General features: G+C 40.1%; 1 protein-coding gene across 50 annotated transcripts in view; it reads left to right on the top strand.

Annotated features, from left to right (window-relative positions):
• TOP6BL (TOP6B like initiator of meiotic double strand breaks) overlaps positions 1 to 25,619 on the top strand; it is a 104,123-nt gene that overhangs the window by 55,935 nt on the left and 22,569 nt on the right. For 18 of the 50 annotated variants that reach the window (XR_014066218.1, XR_014066217.1, XM_081532043.1 and 15 more), the window contains 8 exons: positions 130 to 239; positions 8,895 to 8,978; positions 11,023 to 11,078; positions 11,957 to 12,028; positions 13,536 to 13,731; positions 16,430 to 16,580; positions 18,163 to 18,312; positions 22,819 to 22,940. Coding sequence is in view for 46 of the 50 variants with exons in the window: in XM_081532021.1 (XP_081388147.1) it covers positions 130 to 239; positions 8,895 to 8,978; positions 11,023 to 11,078; positions 11,957 to 12,028; positions 13,536 to 13,731; positions 16,430 to 16,580; positions 18,163 to 18,312; positions 22,819 to 22,940 (941 nt within the window). In the remaining 4 variants the exon portion in view is untranslated. Of the gene's footprint in view, positions 1 to 129; positions 240 to 2,815; positions 3,045 to 8,894; positions 8,979 to 11,022; positions 11,079 to 11,956; positions 12,029 to 13,535; positions 13,732 to 16,420; positions 16,581 to 18,162; positions 18,313 to 22,818; positions 22,941 to 25,619 lie in introns of those variants that run through there. The other 32 variants (XR_014066216.1, XM_081532058.1, XM_081532038.1 and 29 more) reach the window with 7 other exon arrangements.

Raw genomic sequence — 25,619 nt, 5'->3', positions numbered from 1 at the left:
TTAAAATTCTGCAGATAATCTTTTCATCAGGGAAAAGCCTTCTTGGCTCATCAGTTTAATGGACAACTCCAGAAACTGGTGCTTATCCAAACTGCTTGTTCTCTGTTGTTGCCATTTCTTCTCACACAGATATGCAATCTGTACTGCCTGGATTCTTTGCAAACCTGAATTGGACTTCAGAGGAGGCCAGCCATTCTCAAGACACATCAGGGCTAAGACCCTTCCAGATGATTTTTGAGGCAAGTTTTGCTTTGGTTCTATAAATTAATGGTGTTTTGATTCTTATTTTTCTACAAATGTAATAAGAGGAAAGAAAAGCTTAGGTCCTTTATAGAACAAAGTTGAAATAAGGCATTGGTTCCCAGACTTCCCTGAAGAGATTTTAAATCACTTGGAAGCTTTGAAAATAGTGATGTTTGTGTCCTACTCTTAAGAGGTTGTGATTTAATTGGTCTTGGGTATTGGATTAGTCTGCTTGGGCTGCCATAAAAAAAAAAAATACCATGTGTTGGGTGGCTTAAACAACGGAACTTATTTTCTCATGCTTCTTCATGAAGTTAAAAGTCCAAGTTCAAGGTATCTTGTCACCACTTGCTCATATGATGTTTCCGCTGTACATATGTGGAGAGAGAGCTTTCTAATGTCTCTTCCTCTTGTTACAAGGACAGTCCTATAAGATTAGAGGCCCACATTTATGACCTCATTTAACCTTATGACATCCCTAAGGCCCTGTCTGCAAATAAGTCAAAACGGTGGCTAAGCTGCAATAGATGAATTTTGGGGAACACAATCCAGTCCATAAGAGGTGTGGCCTGGGCTTTGGAATATTTCTAGAATCCCAGATAATTCCTAATGTGCAGGTAAATTTGAGAACCACTGAAATAAACCATTATTTGATTTTGGATCTCCTGAAGAAGAAAGCAAGAATGGATGCCCAGTGCAGATCCTATTTAAATACATTTTTATTAGGTTGGTTTAAAGATTTTTCTTGATTTATTTGTAGCCCAGATTTGTGAGAGTGACAATTGAGTCCTCCATTCCCATTATCAATTCTCTGATCTTTCCTTTCTTTGAACTGGTGGAGACAAAGAATATGTTAAACATTCTCCCCAAAAGCACTTGGGAGGCCCTTCTCCATGTTGGAACAATTATATCCTTCTTCTAAAAGGAAATGAACATGGTATCAGGACAATAGATATCCCTGGCTGTGCCATATCTTGTTTAGGGGAATGAAGGGTAAACAATTTGGAGCAGTTAATGGTTAGTCAAACAGAGGCAAAAGGAGAAGGGGGCAGCAGAGGATGAGATGATTGACTGACTCAGTCAATCACTGAGTCAGTGGACATGTTGTTGTCCAGTCCCTTAGTCATGTCCAACTCTTTGCAACCTCATGAACTGCAGCATTCCAGGCTTCTTTTTCCTTCACTACTTCCTGGAGTTTGCTCAGACTCATGTCCATTGAGTCAGTGATGCCAACCAACCATCTCATCCTCTGTCGCCCCCTTCTTCTCCTGCTGTCAGTCTTTCCCAGCATCAAGGTCTTTTTCAGTGAGTCAGTTCTTCCCATCAGGTGGCCAAAGTATTGGAGCTTCAGCATCAGTCCTTCCAATGCATATTCAGGCTTGATTTCCTTTAGGATTGACTGGCTTGATCTCCTTGCTGTCCAAGGGACTCTCAAGAGTCTTCTCCAGCACTACAGTTCAGAAGCATCAGCTCAGCCTTTTTAATGGTCCAACTCTCACATCCATACATGACTATTGGAAAAACCATTGCTTTGCCTATATGGACATTTGTTGGCAAAGTGATGTCTCTGCTTTTTAGTACACTGTCTAGATTTGTCATAGCTCTTCTTCCAAGGAGCTTTTAATTTCTTTTAATTTCAGGGCTGCAGTCACCATCTGCAGTGATTTTGGAGCCCAAGAAAATAAAGTCTATCACTGTTTCCGTTGTTTCCCCATCTATTTGCCATGAAGTGATGGGACCAGACGCCATGATCTTAGTTTTCTGAATGTTGAGTTTTAAACCACCTTTCCTACTCTACTCTTTCACTTTCATCAAGAGGCTCTTTAGTTCCTCTTCACTTTCTGCCATGAGGGTGGTGTCCTCTGCATATCTGAGGTTGTTGGTATTTCTCCTGGCAATCTTGATTCCAGCTTGTAATTCATCCAGCCCCACATTTTACGTGATGTACTCTGCATGTAAGTTAAATAAGCAAGGTGACAATATACAGTCTTGATGTACTCCATTCCCCATTGTTCCATGTCTGGTTCAAACTGTTGCTTCTTGACCCAAATACAGGTTTCTCAGGAGACAAGTAAGGTGGTCTGGTATTCCCATCTCTATAAGAATTTTCCACAATTTGTTGTGATTTAGCATAGTCTTTAGCATAGTCAATGGAGCAGAAGTAGATGTTTTTCTGGAATTCCCTTGCTTTCTCCATGATCCAATGGCTGTTGGTAATTTGATCTCTGATTTATCTGCCTTTTCTAAATCCAGCTTGTACATCTAGAAGTTCTCAGTTCATGTACTGTTGAAGCCTAGCTTGAAGGATTTTGAGCATTACCTTGCTAGCATGTGAAATGAGCACAGTTGTACAGTAGTTCGAACATTCTTGGGTTTCCCTTGTGACTCAGCTGGTGAAGAATCCACCTGCAGTGTGGGAGACCTGGGTTTGATCCCTGGGTTGGGACGATCCCCTGGAGAAGGTAAAGGCTACCACTCCAGTATTCTGGCCTGGAGAATTCCATGGACTGTATAGTCCATGGCGTCACAAAGAGTCAGGGACTTTCACTTTCACTTGAACATTCTTTGGCATTGTCCTTCTTTGGGAGTGGAATGAAAGCTGACCTTTCAGTCCAGTGCCCATTGCTTAGTTTTCCGAACTTGCATATTGAGTGCAGCACTTTAACAGTGTTATCTTTTAGGATTTGAAATAGCTCAGCTGGAATTCCATCACCTCCACTAGCTTTGTTTGTAGTAATGCTTCCTAAGGCCTGCTTGACCTCACACTGCAGGTGAATGACCACACCATCGTAGTCATCCAGGTCAGTAAGACCTTTTTTGTACCGTTCTTCTGTGTTTTCTTGCCACCTCTTCTTAATATCTTCTGCTTCTGTTAGGACCTTAATGTTACTATCCTTTTTTGTGTCCACATTTGCATGAAATGTTCCCTTGGTATCTCTAATTTTCATGAAGAGATCTCTAGTCTTTCTCATTCTATTGTTTTCCTCTATTTCTTTGCATTGTTCACTTAAGAAGGCTTTTTATCTCTCCTTGCTATTCTTTGGAACTCTGCATTCAGATGAGTATATCTTTCCCTTTCTCCTTTGTATTTCAATTCTCTTCTTTTCTCAGCTATTTGTAAGGCCGCCTCAGAAAACCACTTTGCCTTATTGCATTTCTTGAATCTGACCAAATTCTGGGAGATAGTGGAGGACAGAGGAGCGAGCCTGGCATGATGCAGTCCATGGGGTTGCAAAGAGTTGGAGAGGACTTAGCGACTGAAGAAGAACAACAACAACAGTGATAAAACTATTGTTGTCAAGTAGCAAAAACACAAGCAAGCCACGTGATTCCAGTGAACCAAGGAAAACAATGCTAGAAAAGGAAATCATGTGTTTTACTCAGTCTGAACAAAAAGTGATAATTCTTATACTTAACGTGTATTATTTAAGCCTCCTGACAACTCTATGAAGTGGATAGGACAAGAATTTCAGAGAATTTGACTGACTTTCCCAAGGTCATTCCATAGTTAGGTGACAGAATCTGAATCAAAGTCTTACTCATGTTGATCAGTGCTCTTTCAATATTTATTCATTCTGTCAGAAACCTGTGTTTGTTCACGATAGCTTCACTGTCCTAGAAAGAGTCCCAAGATGTTACTTGATCCCAAGGAACTTGCAATCTACGAATATAAAGGAAATGACAGATAAATAAACAAATAATTACAATATAGTGTAATAGAGATTTTTCTGGGTATAAGGAGTTCATAGATGAAAGAATAAAAAATTATCATCAGAATGATAAAATTTCTTTCTTTTTTCCCTATTGCAGAAGCAGTGTTTCTCTCAAGAAAGTCAAAGTGTACATTGAGAGCACAGATAATTTGACTTAATCAAGGTGCATGTCTGGGTTCATATCTTTTCACATAAGAGTGGGACATTTCAGTTTAAGGTTTCCAGAATGGTATACCTCCAGTCTGTGGCTGTGGAAATTGGTGATTGGAAATGAGCAGAAATTGGTGATTGGAAATGAGCAGAGGTCAAGGTCATTGGAGTTGAGGAGGTCAGAGAATTTTGGGTCTAAGTTCTCACTTAGACTGGTCATCTGCTTGGATGTGGAAGTCAACCAAGATGATGACAGGACTTGGAGTACAGAGGACAGTTGAGCTTACTGCCAGTTAATCAGTTGGTGATAGGTGGGGAGAGGTACGAGTAGTATAACCTCAGAGGAACAAGGATTTTCTGAAAGCATTTGTTCTGTTATATCTCATTGTCTTTGATACTGTGAAACTTTTAAACAGATACTTGAATGAAGAGAATGAGAAGAGGAAAAGGGGAGGTTGTGAAAAGATTTCATGATACATGTATACTTCAAGTGGGGAGAAGGGTCAGGTAGCAAGGTTTATAGCAAAGGCTGGTGAATGCTGATGGGACTTCCCTGGTGGTCCAGTGGTTAAAACTCTGCACTTCCAGTGCTCCCACTGCAGGGGACATGCATTGAATCCCTGGTCTGGAAACTGAGATCCCGCATGCGGCGCCAGGTGGCCAAAAAAAAAAAGTTGCTGGGTTTTGTGTTTATGCTCAGTCTTGCACCTTGGAGTCCATTAAGCTGGGTAATATGTCCTTCCAAAAACAATTTGATTTTGCAAGATCTTGACATATTTATCCATTTTTATATTCATTTTTGTTATAATAGTAAATGATACAATGACTAGAGATATACATGTAGACATAAAAACATATCTATCTCTGTGTTTCTCTTATTATCAGTCATCTGGGTACTTACCTAGTTAAGCAAAGAAAGAGACACTGACATTCTCTTACAAAGTCATATAGAGGCCATAACTGCATCAGTTCAGTTCAGTCGCTCAGTCATGTCCGTCTCTTTGTGACCCCATGAATCGCAGCACGCCAGGCCTCCCTGTCCATCACCAACTCCTGGAGTTTACCCAAACTCATGTCCATCGAGTCGGTGATGCCATCCAGCCATCTCATCCTCTGTCGTCCCCTTCTCCTCCTGCCCCCAATCCTTCCCAGCATCAGGGTCTTTTCCAGTGAGTCAACTCTTCGCATGAGGTGGCCAAAGTGTTGGAGTTTCAGCTTCAACATCAGTCCTTCCAGTGAACACCCAGGACTGATTTCCTTTAGGATGGACTGGTTGGATCTCCTTGCAGTCCAAGGGACTCTCAAGAGTCATCTCCAACACCACAGTTCAAAAGCATCAATTCTTCAGCGCTCAGATTTCTTCACAGTCCAATTCTCACATCCATACATGACTACTGGGAAAACCATAGCCTTGACTAGATGGACCTTTTTTGGCAAAGTAATGTCTCTGCTTTTTAATATGCTGTCTAGGTTGGTCATAACTTTCCTTCCAAGGAGTAAGCGTCTTTTAATTTCATGGCTGCAATCACCATCTGCAGTGACTTTGGAGCCCCCAAAAATCAAGTCTCTCACTATTTCCACTGTTTCCCCGTCTATTTGCCATGAAGTGATGGGACCAGATGCCATGATCTTAGTTTTCTGAACATTGAGCTTTAAGCCAACTTTTTCACTCTCCTCTTTCACTTTTATCAAGAGGCTTTTTAGTTCCTCTTCACTTTCTGCCATAAAGGTGGTGTCATCTACATATCTGAGGTTATTGATATTTCTCCCGGCAATCTTGATTCCAGCTTGTGCTTCCTCCAGCCCAGCATTTCTCATGATGTACTCTGCATATAAGTTAAATAAGCAGGGTAACAATATACAGGCTTGACGTACTCCTTTTCCTATTTGGAACCAGTCTGTTGTTCCATGTCTAGTTCTAACTATTGCTTCCTGACCTGCATACAGGTTTCTCAAGAGGCGGGTCAGGTGGTCTGGTATTCCCATCTCTTTCGTAATTTTCCACAGCTTATTGTGATCCACATAGTCAAAGGCTTTGGCATAGTCAATAAAGCAGAAATAGGTGTTTTTCTGGAACTCTCTTGCTTTTTCGATGATCCAGCGGATGTTGGTAATTTGATCTCTGGTTCCTCTGCCTTTTCTAAAACCAGCTTGAACATCTGGAAGTTCACGGTTCATGTATTGCTGAAGCATAACTGCATAAGTTTATATTTAAAAATATAAAATACCTCCCATAATCTATCATATGATTAGACTTGTATTTAAAGGTAAAGACTGAAACATGATTCAGTGGTAATTTCTGCTGCCCAGGACTGGCAGCATAGTTTTTTCCTGACAACATACAAGTTCACTGTTTCTGAAGGTACATTAGGCCTGGGGTACTGGCTGTAAAAGACTGTGTAGTGTCTCTTCCTCCCTCCCCCCATCTCTCTTTCTCTCAATATATTTATGAGTAGGTCTTAAAAGGAGCTATTTGTTTTGTGTTAACTATCCTCTGCTGACCTGACATTATTTCACTTTATATTTTCAGTCTGGATTAGGTGCCAGTCATTCCTGTGTATTTCTTTAGCTTCTGTTATATGTTTAAATCATAAAGCTTCTTCACATTATCATATAAATTATTTCATATTTCTTTTCTTCTTAAGTGTAACCTCTTCAAATTTAGAGATGGTTTTACTTATCTCTGTAAACCTAGGCACATAATAAACAACATTAAGTGTTTTATCAATGAATAAATACATACACATATTGAGTAACCATATGTAAGCATTGCCCATAAGGTTCCATAAGAGATAATGATAGATTACATAATCTGATTCAGATAGCTATATGTACAAAAAATGAGCTTTCTTGGAGAGGTAGCATTGTATAGTAAAAGGTGGGCTTTGGAGTTACTCAGATCTAGGTTTGAATCCCAATTCTGCCAGTTAATTAGTTATGTGTGACCTTGGACAAATTAATTAGCTTATTTTAGTCTCATTATCCTCACCCATAAAATGGGAATACCTTCTACTTGTATGTAAACGGCTTGGCATGTAGCAGGTGTTCAGTAAAGATAGTTCCCATCATTATTAATTGAAGACCCTCCCTGATAGCTTTTCAAGGAACTTTCACTTGTTTGATTGCCTTACTGCTAGATATAATTAAGCCCTTTATATGATACACCCTATAATCACTAAGGTTACAGAAGTTGAAACTGTTCCAAGAAGTTGTTTTTGAAGTGTTAACTATGGAAAATGCTTTAAAGAGACCATTGCTTTTCTGCATTTGAACATTTTATAATAAACATTTTAAAAATAAGGATATGACTGTGGTATGTATGCTACAATTAGTGTTTAATTACTGCTACTTACACATGTTAATAATCCTGGATTAGTTTCCAGATTTTCTAATAATCCCCATCCATTTTTCTAATATTTTCAAATATTTTTATGATAGTTATTCTAATCATCCCCACTCATTGTACAGTTATTGATCTTTTTTCAGTGAACCTATAAAAAAGTATTATAATAGTTTATTCTTATTTATTATATATTTACATGTTTTTTCTTTATTGTGTTGAGAATTTGAAATCTGGGATCTTTTTTCTCCTTTAATATGTACCTAGGACATGACTCTGTATTCTCTGAGCCACTAATAAAAACTTACTGATTTCTGACTCTACTTCCTCTTCATTAACTTCTCTAGTTTTTAGGAGACACCTTCTAACTATGGTTTTAGGGGCATTATATTAAATGTAAAGGGCTTCCCTGATAGCTCAGTTGGTAAAGAACCCGCCGGCAATGCAGGAGACCCCAGTTCAATTCCTGGGTCAGGAAGATCTTCTGGAGAAGGGACAGGCTACCCTCTCCAGTATTCTTGGGCTTCCCTTGTGGCTCAGCTGGTAAAGAATCCACTTGCAGTGTGGGAGACCTGAATTTGATTGCTGGGGTGTAGTATAGGATAGTAGTTAAAGCTATAGCTTTGGAGCCAGATCAGCAAGACCTTGGCAAGGTTGTTTAACCTCTTTGAACTTTTTTTTTTTTTTTTTATGGAGGGCTTCCCTTGTGGCTGAGCTGGTAAAGAACCCATCTTCTATGTGCAGCAGACCTGGGTTCAGTCCCACTTTCATTCACTTTCACAGAACACAGACCTTTTGACTTTTGAGCTTCTGCTTTACAGCTTTTCCTTAAAAATACATGTTTGGACAAACAGATTAAGGATTGAAAATAGGTTCTTTTTAATGTCTGCTCCTTTGACTCCATTGAGATTCTTTGGTTTTTTAAATTTTATTTATTTTTGGCTGTGCTGAGTCTTCATTGCTGACATGGGCTTTTCTCTAGTAGTGGCAGGCAGGGGCTACTCTCTAGTTGTGGTGCGTGGGCTAGTTGCAGTGACTTCTGTTGATGCGGAGCACAGGCTCTAAAGCACATGAGCTTCAGTAGTGGCGGTGCCTGGGCTCTAGAGCTCAGGCTCAGTAGTTATGGTGCACAGGCTTATTTGCTCCATGGCATGTGGGGTGTTCCTGGATCAGCGATTGAACCCATGTCTTCTGCATTGGCAGGTGGATTCTTTACCACTGAGCCTCCAGGAAAGCCCTGCTGAAATTCTTAATACAGATTGACCTTCATTAGGATAGTAGAGTTAAGCTAGGGTTACTCTTCTCAGCTCCAATCTAAATTACTTTTTTCCCCCCTGGATGTCTGAAAAGCCTTCTGAGGTATAGTTATTTTTATAAGAAGAAATACCATAATTTAATTCATTTGTGCTCTTGAGTTTGTGCTTATGTGGTGGATGTTTTTGTTATAGGCTGATGTAAAGCCCAGGACTTTGATGACAGATAGTCTGGTTATAAAGAATTTTTTACGCAAAATCATCACTGTGCTCCCCAAGGTAAGCTGTTCTTTTTGCACAATAATGATTCTCTTGTTAATTTAAGTCATGTGTTTTTAAAAGACCTCTACTCTGTAGGGCATGAGAGCATCTAATTGGTTCTCTTTCTTTTTATGACAGCGATTAAAAGTTTTAATATTGAATTGGTTTGGTTCCTATATCTCTAAGACAGGCTTGGTATTGGCCATGTGACATCTTTGAGAGCCTGTGGATATAGAGAGAACTTTGTTTTAGATTCATGTTTTCACTACCTTACGGTTTTATTATATCACTTTGAATACCTCATTTCCCTCCTCTGTGCTTATTTCTTCTTTTAAACCTGGATAATAAACTGCTGATTATCTCCTTCTTTTCTAAAGGGACTGTAAGAGTAAATAAGGAAATTCTGACTTTAAACTCGGGAGAGCTAAAATTTTTATTATTACCTGTAGTTAGACATGTTCATTAAAGTCACAGCAATTAAGTATGCTCTATAACTTGCCCTGTTTTTCTTGCAGGTTTCCTACTTTTTCTGTCTTAGGCAAGATTCAGTATTTATTGTTAGCCAATCTCTATTCCAAGTGTTCACCACATATTCACTCATTCAGCTCTCCCAGTACCCCTTGTGAAGTAGGTTTTATCATCATCATCCCTGTTTTACAGCCAAGGAAACTGTGATGCAGAAGTTAAATAACTTGCAGAGCCACAATTTGAAAGGAGACAGTCTGGCTCTAGAGTCCCTTATTACCCATGATATTACGTAGAAAGAAAAAATATAGGTTGAAAGTAGAAAATAATTACAACAGTGAAGTAAACTGGAGGGAGAACATAAGAGTCCGATGGGGATAGGAGAAGAAAAAACAAAGAAAAAAGCTTGGAATTTCCATATATGAAAACAATGGAAGCAATAGAGAGAGAAACAGATAGTTCTTTAAGAAGGGGAGAAGAGATACATTAGGAGAACAGCAGAGGACAAAGGGTAATATTTCCTTATCAGTTGAGTTCAATTGTTCAGTAGTGTTCAACTCTTTGCGACCCCACGGACTGCAGCATGCCAGGCTTCCCTGTCCATCACCAACTCCCGGAGCTTACTCAAACTCATGTCCATAGACTCGGTGATGCCATCCAACCATCTCATCCTCTATTGTCCCCTTCTCCTCCCGCCTTCAGTCTTTCCCAGCATCAGAGTCTTTTCAAATGAGTCAGCTCTTTGCATCAGGTGGCCAAAGTTTGGAGTTTCAGCTTCGGCATCAGTCCCTCCAGTGAATATTCAGGACTGATTTCCTTTAGGATGGACTGGTTGGATCTCCTTGCAGTCCAAGGGACTCTCAAGAGTCTTCTCCAACACCACAGTTCAAAAGCATCAGTTCTTCGGTGCTCAGCTTTCTTTATAGTCCAACTCTCACATCCATACATGACTACTGGAAAAACCATAGCTTTGACTAGATGGACCTTTGTTGGCAAAGTATTGTCTCTGCTTTTTAATATACTGTCTAGGTTGGTCATAGCTTTTCTTCCAAGGAGCAAGCATCTTTTAATTTCATGGCTGCAGTCACCGTCTGCAGTGATTTTGGAGCCCCCAAAAATAAAGTTTCTCACTGTTTCCATTGTTTCCCCATCTCTTTGCCATAAAGTGATGGGGCTGGATGCCATGATCTTAGTTTTCTAAATGTTGAGTTTTAAGCCAACTTTTTCACTCTCCTCTTTCACTTTCATCAAGAGGCTCTTTAGTTCTTCCTCACTTTCTGCCATAAGGGTGGTATCATCTGCATATCTGAGGTTATTGATATTTCTCCCAGCAATCTTGATTCCATCTTGTGCTTCATCCAGCCCAGAATTTTGCATGATGTACATAATCTGTGACTAATTAGAATTCTAAAGTAGAACTCAGTGTATTTAAGATTCAGAATTTGAACAACAGACAGGTGTTAATTATGGTTAGGGAAATTGCAATGGGGGAAAAAAAGGTGATATAAAGAGTAGTATTTTCTTTAGGAATTGAGTATGGAAGCTTTTAATCCTTGTTCTGGTTCATGTTAAATATCACACCCCATTTATTTTGCAGATTAGATTTAATTTCAGTGTAAAGGTGAATGGAATCCTTTCCATGGAGATCTTTGGGTAAGTCCTTAATCCCTGAGTTAAGTTTATGCAATGGTTCTACAATTTTTCTGTCAGTATTGTCCTGTTTCTAGTGGGTTCACAGTTTGATTTCTTGACTCAAAGTCACTTTGAAACTTGTTTTCCAAGACCCCCACATTTTTTTATTCTAGATTAGTTTTTAATGAGTAAGTAGATTAAACCTTTCATGACTTTCCCTTTCACTGGATGCTGCTCCTGCTGCTGCTGCTAAGTTGCTTCAGTCGTGTCCGACTCTGTGTGACCCCATAGACGGCAGCTCACCAGGCTCCGCCGTCTCTAGGATTCTCCAGGCAAGAATACTGGAGTGGGTTGCCATTTCCTTCTCCAATGCATGAAAGGGAAAAGCGAAAGTGAAGTCGCTCAGTCGTGTCCAACTCTTAGCTACCCCATGGACTGTAGCCTACCAGGCTCCTCCGTCCATGGGATTTTCCAGGCAAGAATACTGGAGTGGGGTGCCATTGCCTTCTCCGTTTCACTGGATGCGTAAGCTTAAAAATAACCATTTTCCTCTTGGTTGTGTGTGCTCAGTCACTCAGTTGTGTCCAACTCTTTGTGACCTCATGGACTATAGCCAGCCAGGCTTCTTTGTACATGGAATTTCCCAGGGGAGAATACTGGAGTGGGTTGCCATTTCCTATTCCAGGGGATCTTCCTGACCCAGGGATCAAACCGGGGTCTCCTGTATTGCAGGCAGATTCTTTACCAACTGAGCTATCAGGGAAGTCCCTTCCCCTTGGTTAATTGGTTACCAAATTTCAGTCATCTCTGGAGTTGGTACTAATGGGCCAAAATTTGTATCAGGCAGAAATTGGTCTTAGAGTCTTTAAGATATGGCTTAGCTTTTCTTTACTTTGCAGGGCAGAGAATGAACCTACTTTGAACCTGTCGAATGGAATTGCTCTTGTCGTAAACTGTCAGCATTACCTGAGGTGAAGGGGAAAGCCTTGTTGTTCCGCTCCATGTTTTACTCTTATTATGAGTATGAATGTGGGCAGAAATTGAAAATGGTCTCAGTTGTCAATTCTTAGTGCCAAGTGTCAGAGTCTCTCTAAGAAAAGTGATAGTAAAAAAATTTAAGCTATCTGTATTGAAAACTATTCCTGGCTCCTTGAATGTATTCTTATTTACCTGAGGGCATGCATGTTCCTTCTTCTCTCCATGCCTTCGTTTCTTCTGTGAGTGAATCAAAACAAACTCTGCTAATTCCAGTTCCATTTAGGCATGAGAAGAGAGAAATGACTTTAAAAGGTTACTTGCACTCTTGGGTAGAGAGATACTATGAATACAAAGGAATTCTTTGTATATTGTTGTTTGTATATTAGCATTTTACGTAGGCTTAGAAATCATCTTTCTTCCCACCTCCACCTTTTTCAGACTACAAAAAAAAAAAAAAATCCATGGAGGAGGTGGAAAATAAATGGAATAGAACCCTGTGCTTTGCCTTCCTGTGCTATCCAATTACTGCAGAATCCAAAGTGAACATGAATTATAGCAAGACAAAGCCTAACTTATGTTTAAGTCCAACTAATTTATTCTTTCTTCAATAGTTTCTGCCTCTACTTATATGCCCTGAATCAATACTGGTAGCCATAGGATCTTAAGGCTTGAAGAGGCTGCCTGTGGTTTCTCAATCTGCTTTCTTACTCTTGCTCAAAATTACCTCTCCGATTAGAATATGTTTATTCTTTAATATTTGTAAGAAATAAAACGCTCATCCCATATCTTTCTTTAGTAATCTTCTAGCATCATACAATCCCTGTAGGTAGACAGCTTGCTATGATAGCTTTACTGAAAGAGTTTAAGCCTCTAAGCCAGTGTTTGTGGACATATTTCCCCTGGTGACCTGATTAGTTTAGAGAAGTGGGGGAGGTTTATTAATATTTATTTTCTGTTTAAAAAAGAGCTCTCAGAAAGTAAGCAAATACCAGATTCTTTCTAGGAGTGAAGATGTTCCAATTTTTTCTCATCACTCCTACCAAATAGTAACCTCAGACTTCCTCAGAGGAAAGTGCAACATATGTAAAAGCAGACATCTAAGAATCACGAGGCCAGTTTTAGGCCATTTGTGATTCAGGGACCGCTGACCCCTACCCCACCTCCACCATGCTGATCTTTGAATGATCTTGGAAACTTCTGCTCAGAACCACAGAGTAGTTTTAGTAGAGGAAATAGACTTTTGAAAATATAAAACTGCCATTAGCGGCAGCAAAAGCAGGAGCCATGCTACAATTCCTGAAATGCCAATTTGTCTACTTTTTCCATTGCCTGTGATTCACTGAGTGGGACACAAGTTACTTATTCCAGCAAAATTTATGTGGTGGATTATATGGTTATGCATATGCTAGAGGTTATAAAAAGAATCTTGAATTCCCTTTAAAATAATTTCTTAAGAGGGAAAAAGGCTGAATTTGTCTTACCTGCTTTTTTTTTTGACAGTACACCAAAATTTGACACAACTGAATTACCCTGCAGCAGAATCCATCCTGTGCTGGGACATCCAGTAATGCTCTTCATCCCTGATGATGTGGTGGGGATGGGCTCGTTGGGAGAGCTGACATTGACTCCAGCCGTGGCTCTGTGTCCTTGCCCGAAGGTCTTTTCCAACCAGCTGAACAGGATCTCTTCTGTTTCCATATCCTTTTGATGACAGAGTCCATCAAAAGTTTCAAATTCCTTGTCTTTGAAAATGGATTTTTATATTTCAATCCTAGGAAAGTCGCTAGCATATAAACTCTGTATGTAGAAACTGGTATGATTTGTATAAAAACAAAAATCCAGTATGAAAGCTAAGCTTGCAAATTTTTTCAAGAAACTGAAAACTATAAAATATGACCCATGTGCCACCCGGTTTTCATATGGTCCAGTGTGACCAGAGCAGGAGTGAATGATGCAAGTAGGAGCAGTGAGGCTGGAAAAGTAGTTTGGAGTTGAATATTTTGGATCTTGAGTGCCACACTAAGGAGTGTGAATTTTATTGTGTGTATAATGGGAAACCATTGAATGTTTTAGGGACCGCCAGCAGCCTTGTACAGGGTGGGTGGGAGAGAAAAGTCAGTAATCACTAAGTACATAAGTAAGTAAACTGGGTGAGAGATATTAAGTGCATGAATTAAAGGTGTGATTAGCATGGAAAGGAGGGATATCACTGGAAGGAATCAACAAAACGAGGTAACCAGTTCACTGTTTGGCGAGGGAGAGATTAGGGGCAAGAAGTAGCTAAAGTTGCTGTCAACAGCCCTATATGCAGAAGATACAGGGTTGGTATAGATATATGGAGATATAGATATATTGAGACAAAATAGATGGGGAATGATTCTTTTGGGGGTGATAAAAAATATCCTAAAACTGATGGTGGTGATGGTTGCACAACTTTTTGAATATACTGAAACCAATTTAATTGTACAGTTTAAATGGGTGATTTGTATGGTATGTAAATTAAATCTCAGTAAAGCTGTTGGAAAAGATTTCCATGGATGGCTGACAGAATAATGATACTGGCAACAAGACGAAAATTATAAATAGCAGATCTGAGGAGTAAAGAAGATTAGTTTAGCTTTACATATGTTGCATTTATGTTGCCCGCAGGACATGTTTTAAAAATAGCCATATAGAAATTTTGGTCTGGAATTTGGAAGTGGTCAGATTTTTAGAGATACAGGTTTTAAAGCCTCAGTGTTTTTTCCATAGGTGAGTGAGTATGGTATAGTATATGCTATGGCTAGAATATGACACAGGAGTAAACAAATATTGTTTGTTTGTCTCACACTATATGTGTGTGTGAACTTTAAGTGATATTTACATTTAATATGAATACTCTTATGGTCGAGTTTAAATCTATCTCCTTCTTACCCATTTTCTGTTTGTTCCTTGTATTTTATTTCCTTTTCCTCGAAGGCAGACTGGATAAGGTATAGTTGTATACTATAAAACCTAAAGCAATCCCTAAGTTAATACCACAAAGAGTTATAACTAGTAAGTCAAAAAGGGGGATAAAATGGAATTATTAAAAATACCAAATCCAAAATAGAATCCAAAACTAGAAAAGAAGAAAAAGGAAATAAAATACAAGGAACAAACAGAAAATACGTAACAAGATGATAGATTTAAACGCAACCATAACAGAATTCATATTAAATGTAAATAGTTTAAACAACCCAATTAATTAAAAGACATTCACACATCCTGACTCTTCAGATATGCTACTCTTGTTCTGAGTTTGCAGCACTTCAGAGCTCCCTGGCTCTAAACAACGAATGTGTTGGCCTCAGCTCATGTGTTAACGCCTTTTTGGGTTTGTGATGGAGACTTCACTTATAGACACTGCCTCCCTTTGCTCTGTTGTGACTTTGAGTAATGTCCCAGTGCCCACTGGATTTTAATCTTCACACTTACTGCCTCCTGTTTACCTTATTAAAAAGAGGATGAAAACAGAAAGATGAAGGAAAATATATATTCTGGGCTTATTAGCTTTGGTTCAGGGGGACAAAAAAAGCTTACACAGTGGTTCCTAACTGGGTACTTTTGCCCTCAGAGGACATCTGGCAATGTCTGGAGACATTTTGATCCTTATGACTGGAGGCAGAGGTGATACTGGCATCTAGTGGAAGTGGGTAGAAGCCAGGGATGCTGCTTTAGCACCCTATAGTGCACAGGACAGCCCCACAGTAAAGAAGGATCTGGCCCAGAGTGTCAGTGTGCCAAGGTCTAGAAACACTGGGTTATAGGGAGGGTGTGAGTGGGAATGGAAAGTCAAGGGGAGGAAACCATTTTAGGGGCCTATCTTTCTTAGTCCTGGTTAGAGAGTAGGTTGGAGAAGGTGAAGCATTTCCTTCTCAATCTGAACATACTCATACTCACTGGAAAATATTCTTTGGTATATGTTTTTAATCTAGCATGCATCTTATAGTATTATAGTTTATTGGTTTTTATGTGTATCTCCCATACTGTAAATCTAACTTGAAGGTAGGTATTGAATCTGTATATTCATGTTTGTATCCCCAGAATTTTGTACAGTATAGTGTTTAGCCTGTGTTATTAATACCATTCAAACCTATGATTTAATGAGTAGGATCAATAAATAAACAAATTGTCCCAATACTATACTTGTAGCTCACACTCGTTAAACGTGGAATAGATTTCTTAAGATTCTAGTGGTTCAGTCTCTGGTGACTCACACTTATCCTTAATGTGGAAAGGGCTTAATATGTAATTGCCTAGCATGCTAGTTTATTTCTGAGAGTGTGAACCAGGTCAGTGTTGCTTTTGTTTTATGCAAATGAATATATAATCACAAAAAACTAACATTTTGGAGTTTTCTTTAGCCACTATACATATTTCTGTATGGACCTTCAGGTCTGCCTCTGACATTTCCAAATTCAGAGCAGCCAACTACTACTGTCTTCAAAGACGCCTCTTATTTCATTGACTGGAAGAAATACCACTTGTGTATGGTGCCCAATTTGGATCTTAGTTTAGATAGAGGTAAATCTCTCTCTCTCTGTTTGCATAGGAATAAAGAACTCTGTAAAATATTAGAGGAATGCAAAGAAATATAAATAGTAAATATATATAAGAATAGGACCTAGTGATCTGATGGCTTAGGTTGAGGGTACAGGTGGGAGTCTGGCTAAGTCGGAGAGTCACGTGAAGTGAGTCATACAGGTGTCAACAGGCAAAGCCCCACCAGAGCCTAACTGTTTTGGTATTACGTGTTAATGCTGGTTCCCCTCTCATTTCTATTTCCTCCTCTATTCCTGGTCTCCTTGAAGTAATCAATGGGCCTTTACTTTCTAGGTATTCTAGAGTTGTAACTGGTATGAAAAGATTGATGCCTCCTGGTATAGGGATGAATCTCTGAGAGAAAGAATCTTCATCTAGGAAGAAGGCCTCATGGTGAGGCTCTTTTTTCTTGAGTAGGTAGTTTTTCCAGAGGGTGGAATGAAAGGAGGTATCCTTGGACTCCTGTGGGTCAGTGGTTTCGTGAGGAAAGAATGTTTGGTCTTAATAAGGCTGTGGCCACAGCTGTGGGCTGGCTCTTGTTTTTTATATTAAGAAAGGCCACAGACACTGAGCTAACAGTGGAGGTGAAGGTTAGGTGCCCAAGGCATTGAGGAAGACATTATGTTTAATTGGCCAAGAAATGTCAACGATGGCCTCTGTGACTAGCCACTCAGACCTCTGGCAGCACTTACATAAGGCCATCAGTGGGGGAGAAGTGTTTTCCCTGCTGTTTTGGTACCTGAGTCCAAATTCCATAGTCTCTTCCTGGCTTTGACCCTTGTTAGGGGGGTCTTAGTAACTTGAATGGTGATTCATGTTCCTCTGAAAGTGAGGCAAGTGAATGAATGACATGTATTACTGTCTATTAATGGTTTTGTTTAAACTGAATTGGACCACATGGATTGTACTTTAAAAGATTAAGGTGCTAGAAAGTGACTGTAGGGATCAGATTACATGGGAATACAAATATCAGCATTGTGGTTAAGAGCACAGATTTTGGGTTTAGTCTAAAACAGTTCCATCACTTACTGTCTCATGTTGGGCAATGTATTTAACCTATCTGTGCCTCTTTTCTTGTCTGTAAAAGAGTCTAAGACTAGGTCCCATACCATAGTGTGGTGAAATCTAAATGTTGAGATAGTCCACGCCAAGAATTTCATATGGTACATGGCATGTAATCAGCATTCAATACAAGTTAGCTCTTACGATCATTACTCTTCTACTACTGATACCCATGTCTTACTAGCCTCTTACTGCTGATACCTACCTTAGAAAGTAACTTGAGGAATGAATGAATTTATTGTATAATGCTTCTCAGTAAATTCTAAGGAATGCTGTTTGGTTTGCATTTTACACACCCAGTTGTTATTTTGATGTTCTTCCTGTGAGTCACTATTATTTGCTTCCATCATGTGGGTAGAGAAACAGATTCAGGAGGAGAAGGGAGTGTTCAAATGTAGATCTATCTCAGGTCCCTCTTTGTTTGAAGCATAGGTTGTTTATTCACTTAGCTTTTTGAGGGCTTTACTTATCTTAGGATATTCTGTAATATCTCATCCTCTAGGCTCAGTGCTTCCAGATGTGAGTTATCAGGTGGAATCCAGTGAGGGAGAAGATCAGTCTCAGAATATGGACCCCCAGGGACAAACTCTGCTGCTTTTTCTCTTTGTGGATTTCCACAGAGGATTTCCAGTCCAGAAAATGGAACTCTGGGGTAGGTATAGAAGAATGGGGCTGCCAGCTTGGATGTGCTTAAATGTTAAGAGAATAAAGAAAAGAGACTTGGGGACTTCCCTGGTGGTCCAGTGGCTAAGACTCCAATGCTCCTAAACTCTCCAATGAAATCACCAAGTTTCAATCCCTGGTTGGGGAACGAGATCCCACATGTGGTAATTAAGAGTTCACATGCTATGACTAAAGATCCCATAACAAAGATCAAAGATCCCATGTGCTGCAACTAAGGCCTAGTTCAGCCAAATAAATAAATGAAAATATTTTTAAAAGAAAGACCTTACATGATACATAAATCTGAATAGATGTGCTTCTGTAGAATAACATTTCAGTGAAAAACCTTGCTTAAATAAGTTAAATTATATGCTCTGTAAGAAAGATCTACATCTTGAAGCATCACTTAGATGATGACAGTCCCAGATTTGGTTGACCAGAAATCAGCAGACACTTCCTGTTGGTCCCTACAGAGTATATTACCTTAGATGGGTAGTTCTCAACCTCAGTTGCACAATATATTACCTGAGGAGCTTCTAAAAAATGCCCACACCTCATCCCTAGAGATTTGGATCTCCTTGGACTGAAGTGGGCCTCAGGTATCAGTATGTTTTTAAAGCTTCTCAGGTTGGAGTACTATTCACCATCCTCCTGCTTTTCCAAGTGCAATCAAGAAAAGCTATCAGTCTTACTTGGCCTTAATGCAACATCTCAAATTCAACACAAGGAGTTGTGGGAGTGCATTGGTATGAATGGCTTTGTGGGATTGCCACATCAACTTCTGGAATAGGACAAAGAATCCTTGTTCAGGCATACAGATGCCTTTGGCATTTATCTAACAGATAGGTAATAACCTGCTATCAGAAGGTTCTCTCTGTTAAAGCTGTGATTTACAACCTGTTTTGTGCTCCATGAAACATGTGCATCAGAATCACCTGGAGTATTTGAAAATGTGCAGCTTCCTGGGCAAGGATTTACTCAGTTTTGCTAATGTAAATATCTGTATGGCACAGGAATATGCATTTGTAAGAGAATTCTCAGGTGATTCCTAAACATGGTACAATTTGAAAACCACCGAATTTAAGAGTTGATGCTTTTGAATTGTGGTGCTGGAGAAGACTCTTGAGAGTCCCTTGGGCTGCAAGGAGATCAAACCAGTCAATCCTAAAGGAAATCAACCCTGAATACTCATTGGAAGGACTGATGCTGAAGCTGAAGCTCCAATACTTTGGCCACCTGATGTGAAGAGCCAGCTCATTGGAAAAGACCCTGATGCTGGGAAAGATTGAGGGCAGGAGGCGAAGGGGATGACAGAGGGTGAGATGATTGGATGGCATCACTAATTCAGTGGACATGAGTTTGAGCAAACTCTGGGAGATAGTGAAGGACAGAGAAACCTGGCGTGCTGTAGTCCATGGGGTTGCAAAGAGTCGGACATGACTTAGTGACTAAATAAATAAGAGTGGCTTATGCATTTTAACCCAATAAAGTCTGAGACATAAATTTAAATGTTTCTCAGTGCGCTCTGAAACTTTGAAGGAAGTAGCAAGAAGTGGAGCTTCTAAATGTCTGGGGAAATGTTCACAAGCCTCCCTTTTGGGGCTCCTGACATGTTTCTGTGTTATTCTTCCTTTGTGGGCCAATGTTTTTTCTTGAGACTTGACTCTCTAGGCATTCCAGTGCTGTTTGGTGTGGCCCTGTTCCCACTGAGTCATAAGAGAAATGAGACAGCTTACAACCCCAGATCAAAAGAGCTGACATTGACTGGTGCCAGTTATTTGTTGAACCTGTGGGATTCTTCCTGCTGCCAACCTCCATGCCTCTCCTACTTTCCCCCACCATGTATACATTCTTTAGGTGAGAAGCACTGCTTTCTTGGGCTCTGGCTTGCAGCTCTTTGAAGAGCTGGTATTCCCTGGTGCCCCACTGTTCCATTCATTAAGATGCTGGAATGGGAACCTAGAAGAGAGACAATCTATGAGGCTTCCAACTAGGAGGTCAAAGGTGAAAATGCCCAGGGCTGTTTGTTACCTGCCTCTGCTCACCTGGACAGAGGCTCTTGAAAGAAGCAGCTTAGTATGGTGGAAAGGACTTCAGGGTACAATCAGGAGACCTGGGGTTAATTTTTAGTTCTGCTATCAAATTCCTTAATGACTTTTGGGAAGCAAGTCACATGAATTATCTGATCCTTCCTTTTCATATATTTAACATGAGATTGTTGGATGAGATGCTATCAAAGCCCTTCCATGTCTAAAGACCTTCTTAAGATGTAAGATCTACTATTTTTAGGCATTTTTTTTTTAGGTCTGCTATGTTCAGTCTTCCCTAGGATGACATAAAGTCTGGTACCCCATTCTGAATCCTATTAAACATATTTCCTCAGAAACCAGGGTTACCTATCATTCTTCTAGAACTGTACTAGTTTGCACACCTCTGTTTAGCTTGACTCTGAAGGCCTGCAGCATCTCAGGTAGTTGTACTAGTATTAGATTAAATTGAAATTCATCACTGCATCAGTAAACAGAGCAGTTATTATCTTAAAATTTCTGGGGCTTCCCTGGTGGTCCAGTGGTTCAGATTCTGTGCTTACACTGCAGCGGGTTGGGGTTCAATCCCTGGTCAGGGAAGTTATGCATGCCATGAGGTGCATCAAAAAATAAATTTTAAAAAATTAATAAAATTTCCTTAGACATCTGAGAGTTTAGGACTAGCCTTTGAAGAAGATGCACTGTAAGGGTAGGTAGATAAAGACACATGTAGTAATTTTATAGATTATGTAGTGATTTTATTTTCTTTTCCCCCTCTTCTTTCTCATATCCTTGAAAGCTTTCTTCAGAGCTCCTTTTAGGAAACAGATTGTGCAGAGCTACAGTCTGTTTCCATGTGTCTTAAAAAAAATCACTGAATTGGCCTTCTGCCTACCTTGTCATGGTAACTTTTCTATGATTAACTCATTATTTTGCCACAGTGTTAAAGGCATCTGGTGGTATAAGCAGTTTTAGGAATGGAACTATAGCTTTTCAATTAAATGACTGCTTTCAAAGGAGGTCTAACTGATTTCTTAAGGCTATTCTTAGGACCAAACTATAGAAAATAGTAATCCAAATGATATCGTCATAGCAATAGAGATATTTTCTGAGTATTGCAATGTACCTTCCAAAACACTTCCTATATATTATCCCAGTTTATCTGCACAAAATACCCATGATAGCAAGTGGTAAAAGCCACTTTCTACAATAAAATGAGAAACGTTTGAAGTGACGTGGTCACTATTAGTTGGTAGTAGAATCGACCCTGGAATCTATGTTCTCCTGACTCCAGTTCCAGACCTCTTTTGAGCAAAGCACATATTACCTTCCCCTCCAGGAAAGCATCATGGTGCCTTGTGGTAGAAAATGTTCCTTCTGACTTCCATTTTAAATACAGCCCTGAGAAAAGCATGCCAGCCTTACCTTTGAACAGACCATCCAGAGAGTAGAAAAGCACCGAAAAAGAAAGATTAAGAAGCATTTTCTCCAGGTACCTGAAAAGTAAATTTGTCTTCCTCTATTGGTTGTATCAGGATCATCAGTGCTAACATATTGTTTAATGACGTATTTTGCCCATCAGTCTCACGTGTTAGCTTTTCTGAAGGATGCTGAGCAGTGGTGCCTGTGGTTACTTTATCAGAGATAATCCCCCACTTAGAAAAACTATATCAGAACTGCCCTGGTGGTCCAGTGGTTAAAAATCCACCTGCCAATGCAGAGGACACAGGTTTGATCCCTGGTTGGGGAAGATCCCACGTACTGTGGAGCAGCTAAGCCCGTGCACCATGACTGCTGAGCCTGTGCCCTAGAGCCTGGGAGCCACAACTGCTGAGCCCAAGTGCTGCAACTGCTGAAGCCTGTGCCTAGAGCTCGGGCACTGCCACGAAGAGGAGCCCCCACTCACCACGACTAGAGGAAAGCCAGTGCATCAGTGATGACCCAGTGCAGCTCAAATAAATAAAAAGAAATAAGTAAAAAAACTATCCCGGCAGTTCTCAGCGTCATCTTTGTGAGTTTTAACTTTTTCTATACCACAATGCATCTAAAAGGATCGATCCCTGACAGTAACAGTGGCGCTCACCAAACAGTGACACTCTAAATAGAGTTAGACATACTCTCCAGGAGGCTTTTCCTTTCTTTTCAGAGTCACTGGTATCACTGTTTAGAGTATGTGGTGTATATTTCTGTTTCTGATGTGAATTAAACAGGACCCTTTATCTGAGTCTTCAAAAATAATATTCTGTACTTTTAGTGAGCTTTCTGTCCTTTGTAAGTGGAAATTGGGTAGGTTTGTAAGTTGTGGGTTTTTTTTTTTGTCTAAAAAAGCAATTATTTGTGGATGGCTGGAAGTGGCCTCTTTTCTCAAGAGGCCTCTTCCCATCCTCAGCCCTGACTCAGAGCACATGAACAGCAGTCTTGAAGTGGTCATTCTCACTCAAGGTTACCAACATTCTCCCTCTCCTTAGGAGTCCACACTTTGCTCTCAACTCATCTCAGTGCCATCCTCAGGGAGAGCCACAGTGTGGTGCAAGATTGCATCCAGGCCACTGTGGACCGGGCCTTGGAGCAGCATCACCGGGCTGTCAAGGTAATAAGAAATTCACAGCTCCCTTTCTCCTTCTCTCTCTCAGAGAAGGATAGAGTATCTGGCAGACGGGAGCTGAGAGCCCTTCCTCCCTTAATGCTGTTTTCTTCCTCTTCTCTTTCGTCACCTGGGCTGATCTTATAAACTGCCTCTAGCCTCGGAACTCAGGCTTTAGCCTAGATGGGTCACTGTAACCACTTGCTTAGTCTTACCTCCTTGTAGGGGAGTTTGAGTGAAGAGGGGCAAAATAATAGACGGGGAGAATGACTGGTAATAAACCTTTTTTTTTTTTTGAGAGCAAATTATATTTTCTTTTTGGAACATGTGACTGTCATTGTGTTTTTTCACAAGCAGAATGGGCTTGGTTCTGCCTGCCTGTCCATTGGTTTTCACCACTTGCATATACCAGGGGACAGGAAAACATTTATAAAAGAGGGACAGTACACACTGAACCCAGGACTCTATATTCATTCTAGGTAGTTTGACACATTGAACTATCTTTGTGTATTAACTTACAGTGCCATTAATGTCTTCTGTCTTTCACACACTGAAGTGCTTTATTATTCTAACCATAGTGAAATGAAAGTCACTCAGTCGTGTCCAACTCTTTGTGACCCCAAGGACTGTAGCCTGCCAGGCTCCTCTGTCCATGGAATTCTCCAGGCAAGAATACTGGAGTGGGTTGCCGTTTCCTTGTCCAGGGGATCTTCCCAACCCAGGGACTGAACCCAAGTCTCCTGCATTGCAGGCAGATTGTTTACTGTCTGAACCACCAGGGAAAGCCTAGAATATTTATTCTAGATAGTTCTACACATTGAACTATCATTGTATATTAATTTACAGTGCCATTAATGTCTTCTCTCTTTCATACACCAGAGTGCCTTATTATTCTAACATAAGTTCCAGACAAATTGATAGCACATGCATGCACTTAGCCTGAAATTTTTTAATTGAAGTATAGTTAATTTATAAGGTATTAATTACTGCTGTACAGCAGAATGATTCAGTTATACATACATATATGTGCTTTTTTAAAGAAAAATTTATTCCATTATGGTTTATCACAGGATATTGAATATAGTTCTCTGGGTTATATAGTAGGACCTCGTTATTTATCTAGTCTATTCATAGAAGCTTACATCAATGCACCTCTCTCTTATCTATATATTTCTCCTTCTCACACATGCTTCTAGAGCTGCTGTTTCAGTAAATCTTAAATTCTCTCTCCGTTTGCTAATCCTTTATAGCATCCCTTTGTCTTCATATCTGGCTTTCTGAATTCCTCCATCTTGTATACTTTTGGTAACACATTTATTACTTAATATGGCCTCCTTTTCAAGCAAAAAACAACCACTAAAAGAGTAAAGCTTGAAGCTTTTTGTTTTTTAATGGTAAGTATACCTGCTTTATTGCCCAGTGTCTTACTGCTTGTCTTTTCTGAATGTATCTGTGTCAATAAGTCACCTCTGTGAAAGGAGATAACATTTTTAATGTATTTAAATTCCTTCAGTGTCCTTTACATGTCACTGTCTCAGTAAGTATTGTTGGTGGAAGGGGAAGTATTGTTGAAATCCGGCTCTGACTTAAATATTTGGTCCTTTCAGTTCAGTTCAGTCGCTCAGTCGTGTCCGACTCTTTGCAACCCCATGAGCTGCAGCACGCCAGGCCTCCCTGTCCATCACCAGCCCCTGAGTCCACCCAAACCCATGTCCATCGAGTCGGTGATGCCATCCAGCCATCTCATCCTCTGTCGACCCCTTCTCCTCCTGCCCTCAATCTTTCCCAGTATCGGGGTCTTTTCCAGTGAGTCAGCTCTTCGCATCAGGTGGCCAAAGTATTGGAGTTTGAGCTTCAGCATCAGTCCTTCCAATGAATATTCAGGACTGATTTCCTTTAGGATTCACTGGTTGGATCTCTTTGCAGTCCAAGGGACTCTCAAGAGTCTTCTCCAACACCACAGTTCAAAGCATCAATTCTTCGGCGCTCAGCTTTCCTTATAGTCCAACTCTCACATCCATACATGACCACTGGAAAAACCATAGCCTTGACTAGATGGACCTTTGTTGGCAAAGTAATGTCTCTGCTTTTTAATATGCTATCTAGGTTGGTCCTAACTTTCCTTCCAAGGAATAAGCGTCTTTTAATTTCATGGCTGCAATCACCATCTGCAGTGATTTTGGAGCCCCCCAAAATAAAGTCAGCCACTGTTTCCACTGTTTCCCCATCTATCTGCCATGAAGTGATGGGACCAGATGCCATGATCTTAGTTTTCTGAATGTTGAGCTTTAAGCCAACTTTTTCACTCTCCTCTTTCACTTTCATCAAGAGGCTTTTTAGTTCCTCTTCACTTTCTGCCATAAGGGTGGTGTCATCTGCATATCTGAGGTTATTGATATTTCTCCCGGCAATCTTGATTCCAGCTTGTGCTTCCTCCAGCCCAGCGTTTCTCATGATGTACTCTGCATATAAGTTAAATAAGCAGGGTGACAATATACAGCCTTGACGTACTCCTTTTCCTATTTGGAACCAGTCTGTTGTTCCATGTCCAGTTCTAACTGTTGCTTCCTGACCTGCATACAGGTTTCTCAAGGGGCAGGTGAGGTGGTCTGGTATTCCCATCTCTTTCAGAATTTTCCACAGTTTATTGTGATCCACACAGTCAAAGTCTTTGGCATAGTCAAT

The sequence above is a fragment of the Giraffa tippelskirchi genome, chromosome 10 (assembly GCF_054371585.1).
Source record: "Giraffa tippelskirchi isolate mGirTip1 chromosome 10, T2T-mGirTip1v1.2.pri, whole genome shotgun sequence".
In the NCBI taxonomy this organism is placed as follows: Eukaryota; Metazoa; Chordata; class Mammalia; order Artiodactyla; family Giraffidae; genus Giraffa; species Giraffa tippelskirchi.
This window is presented reverse-complemented; position numbering and strand designations above follow the sequence as displayed.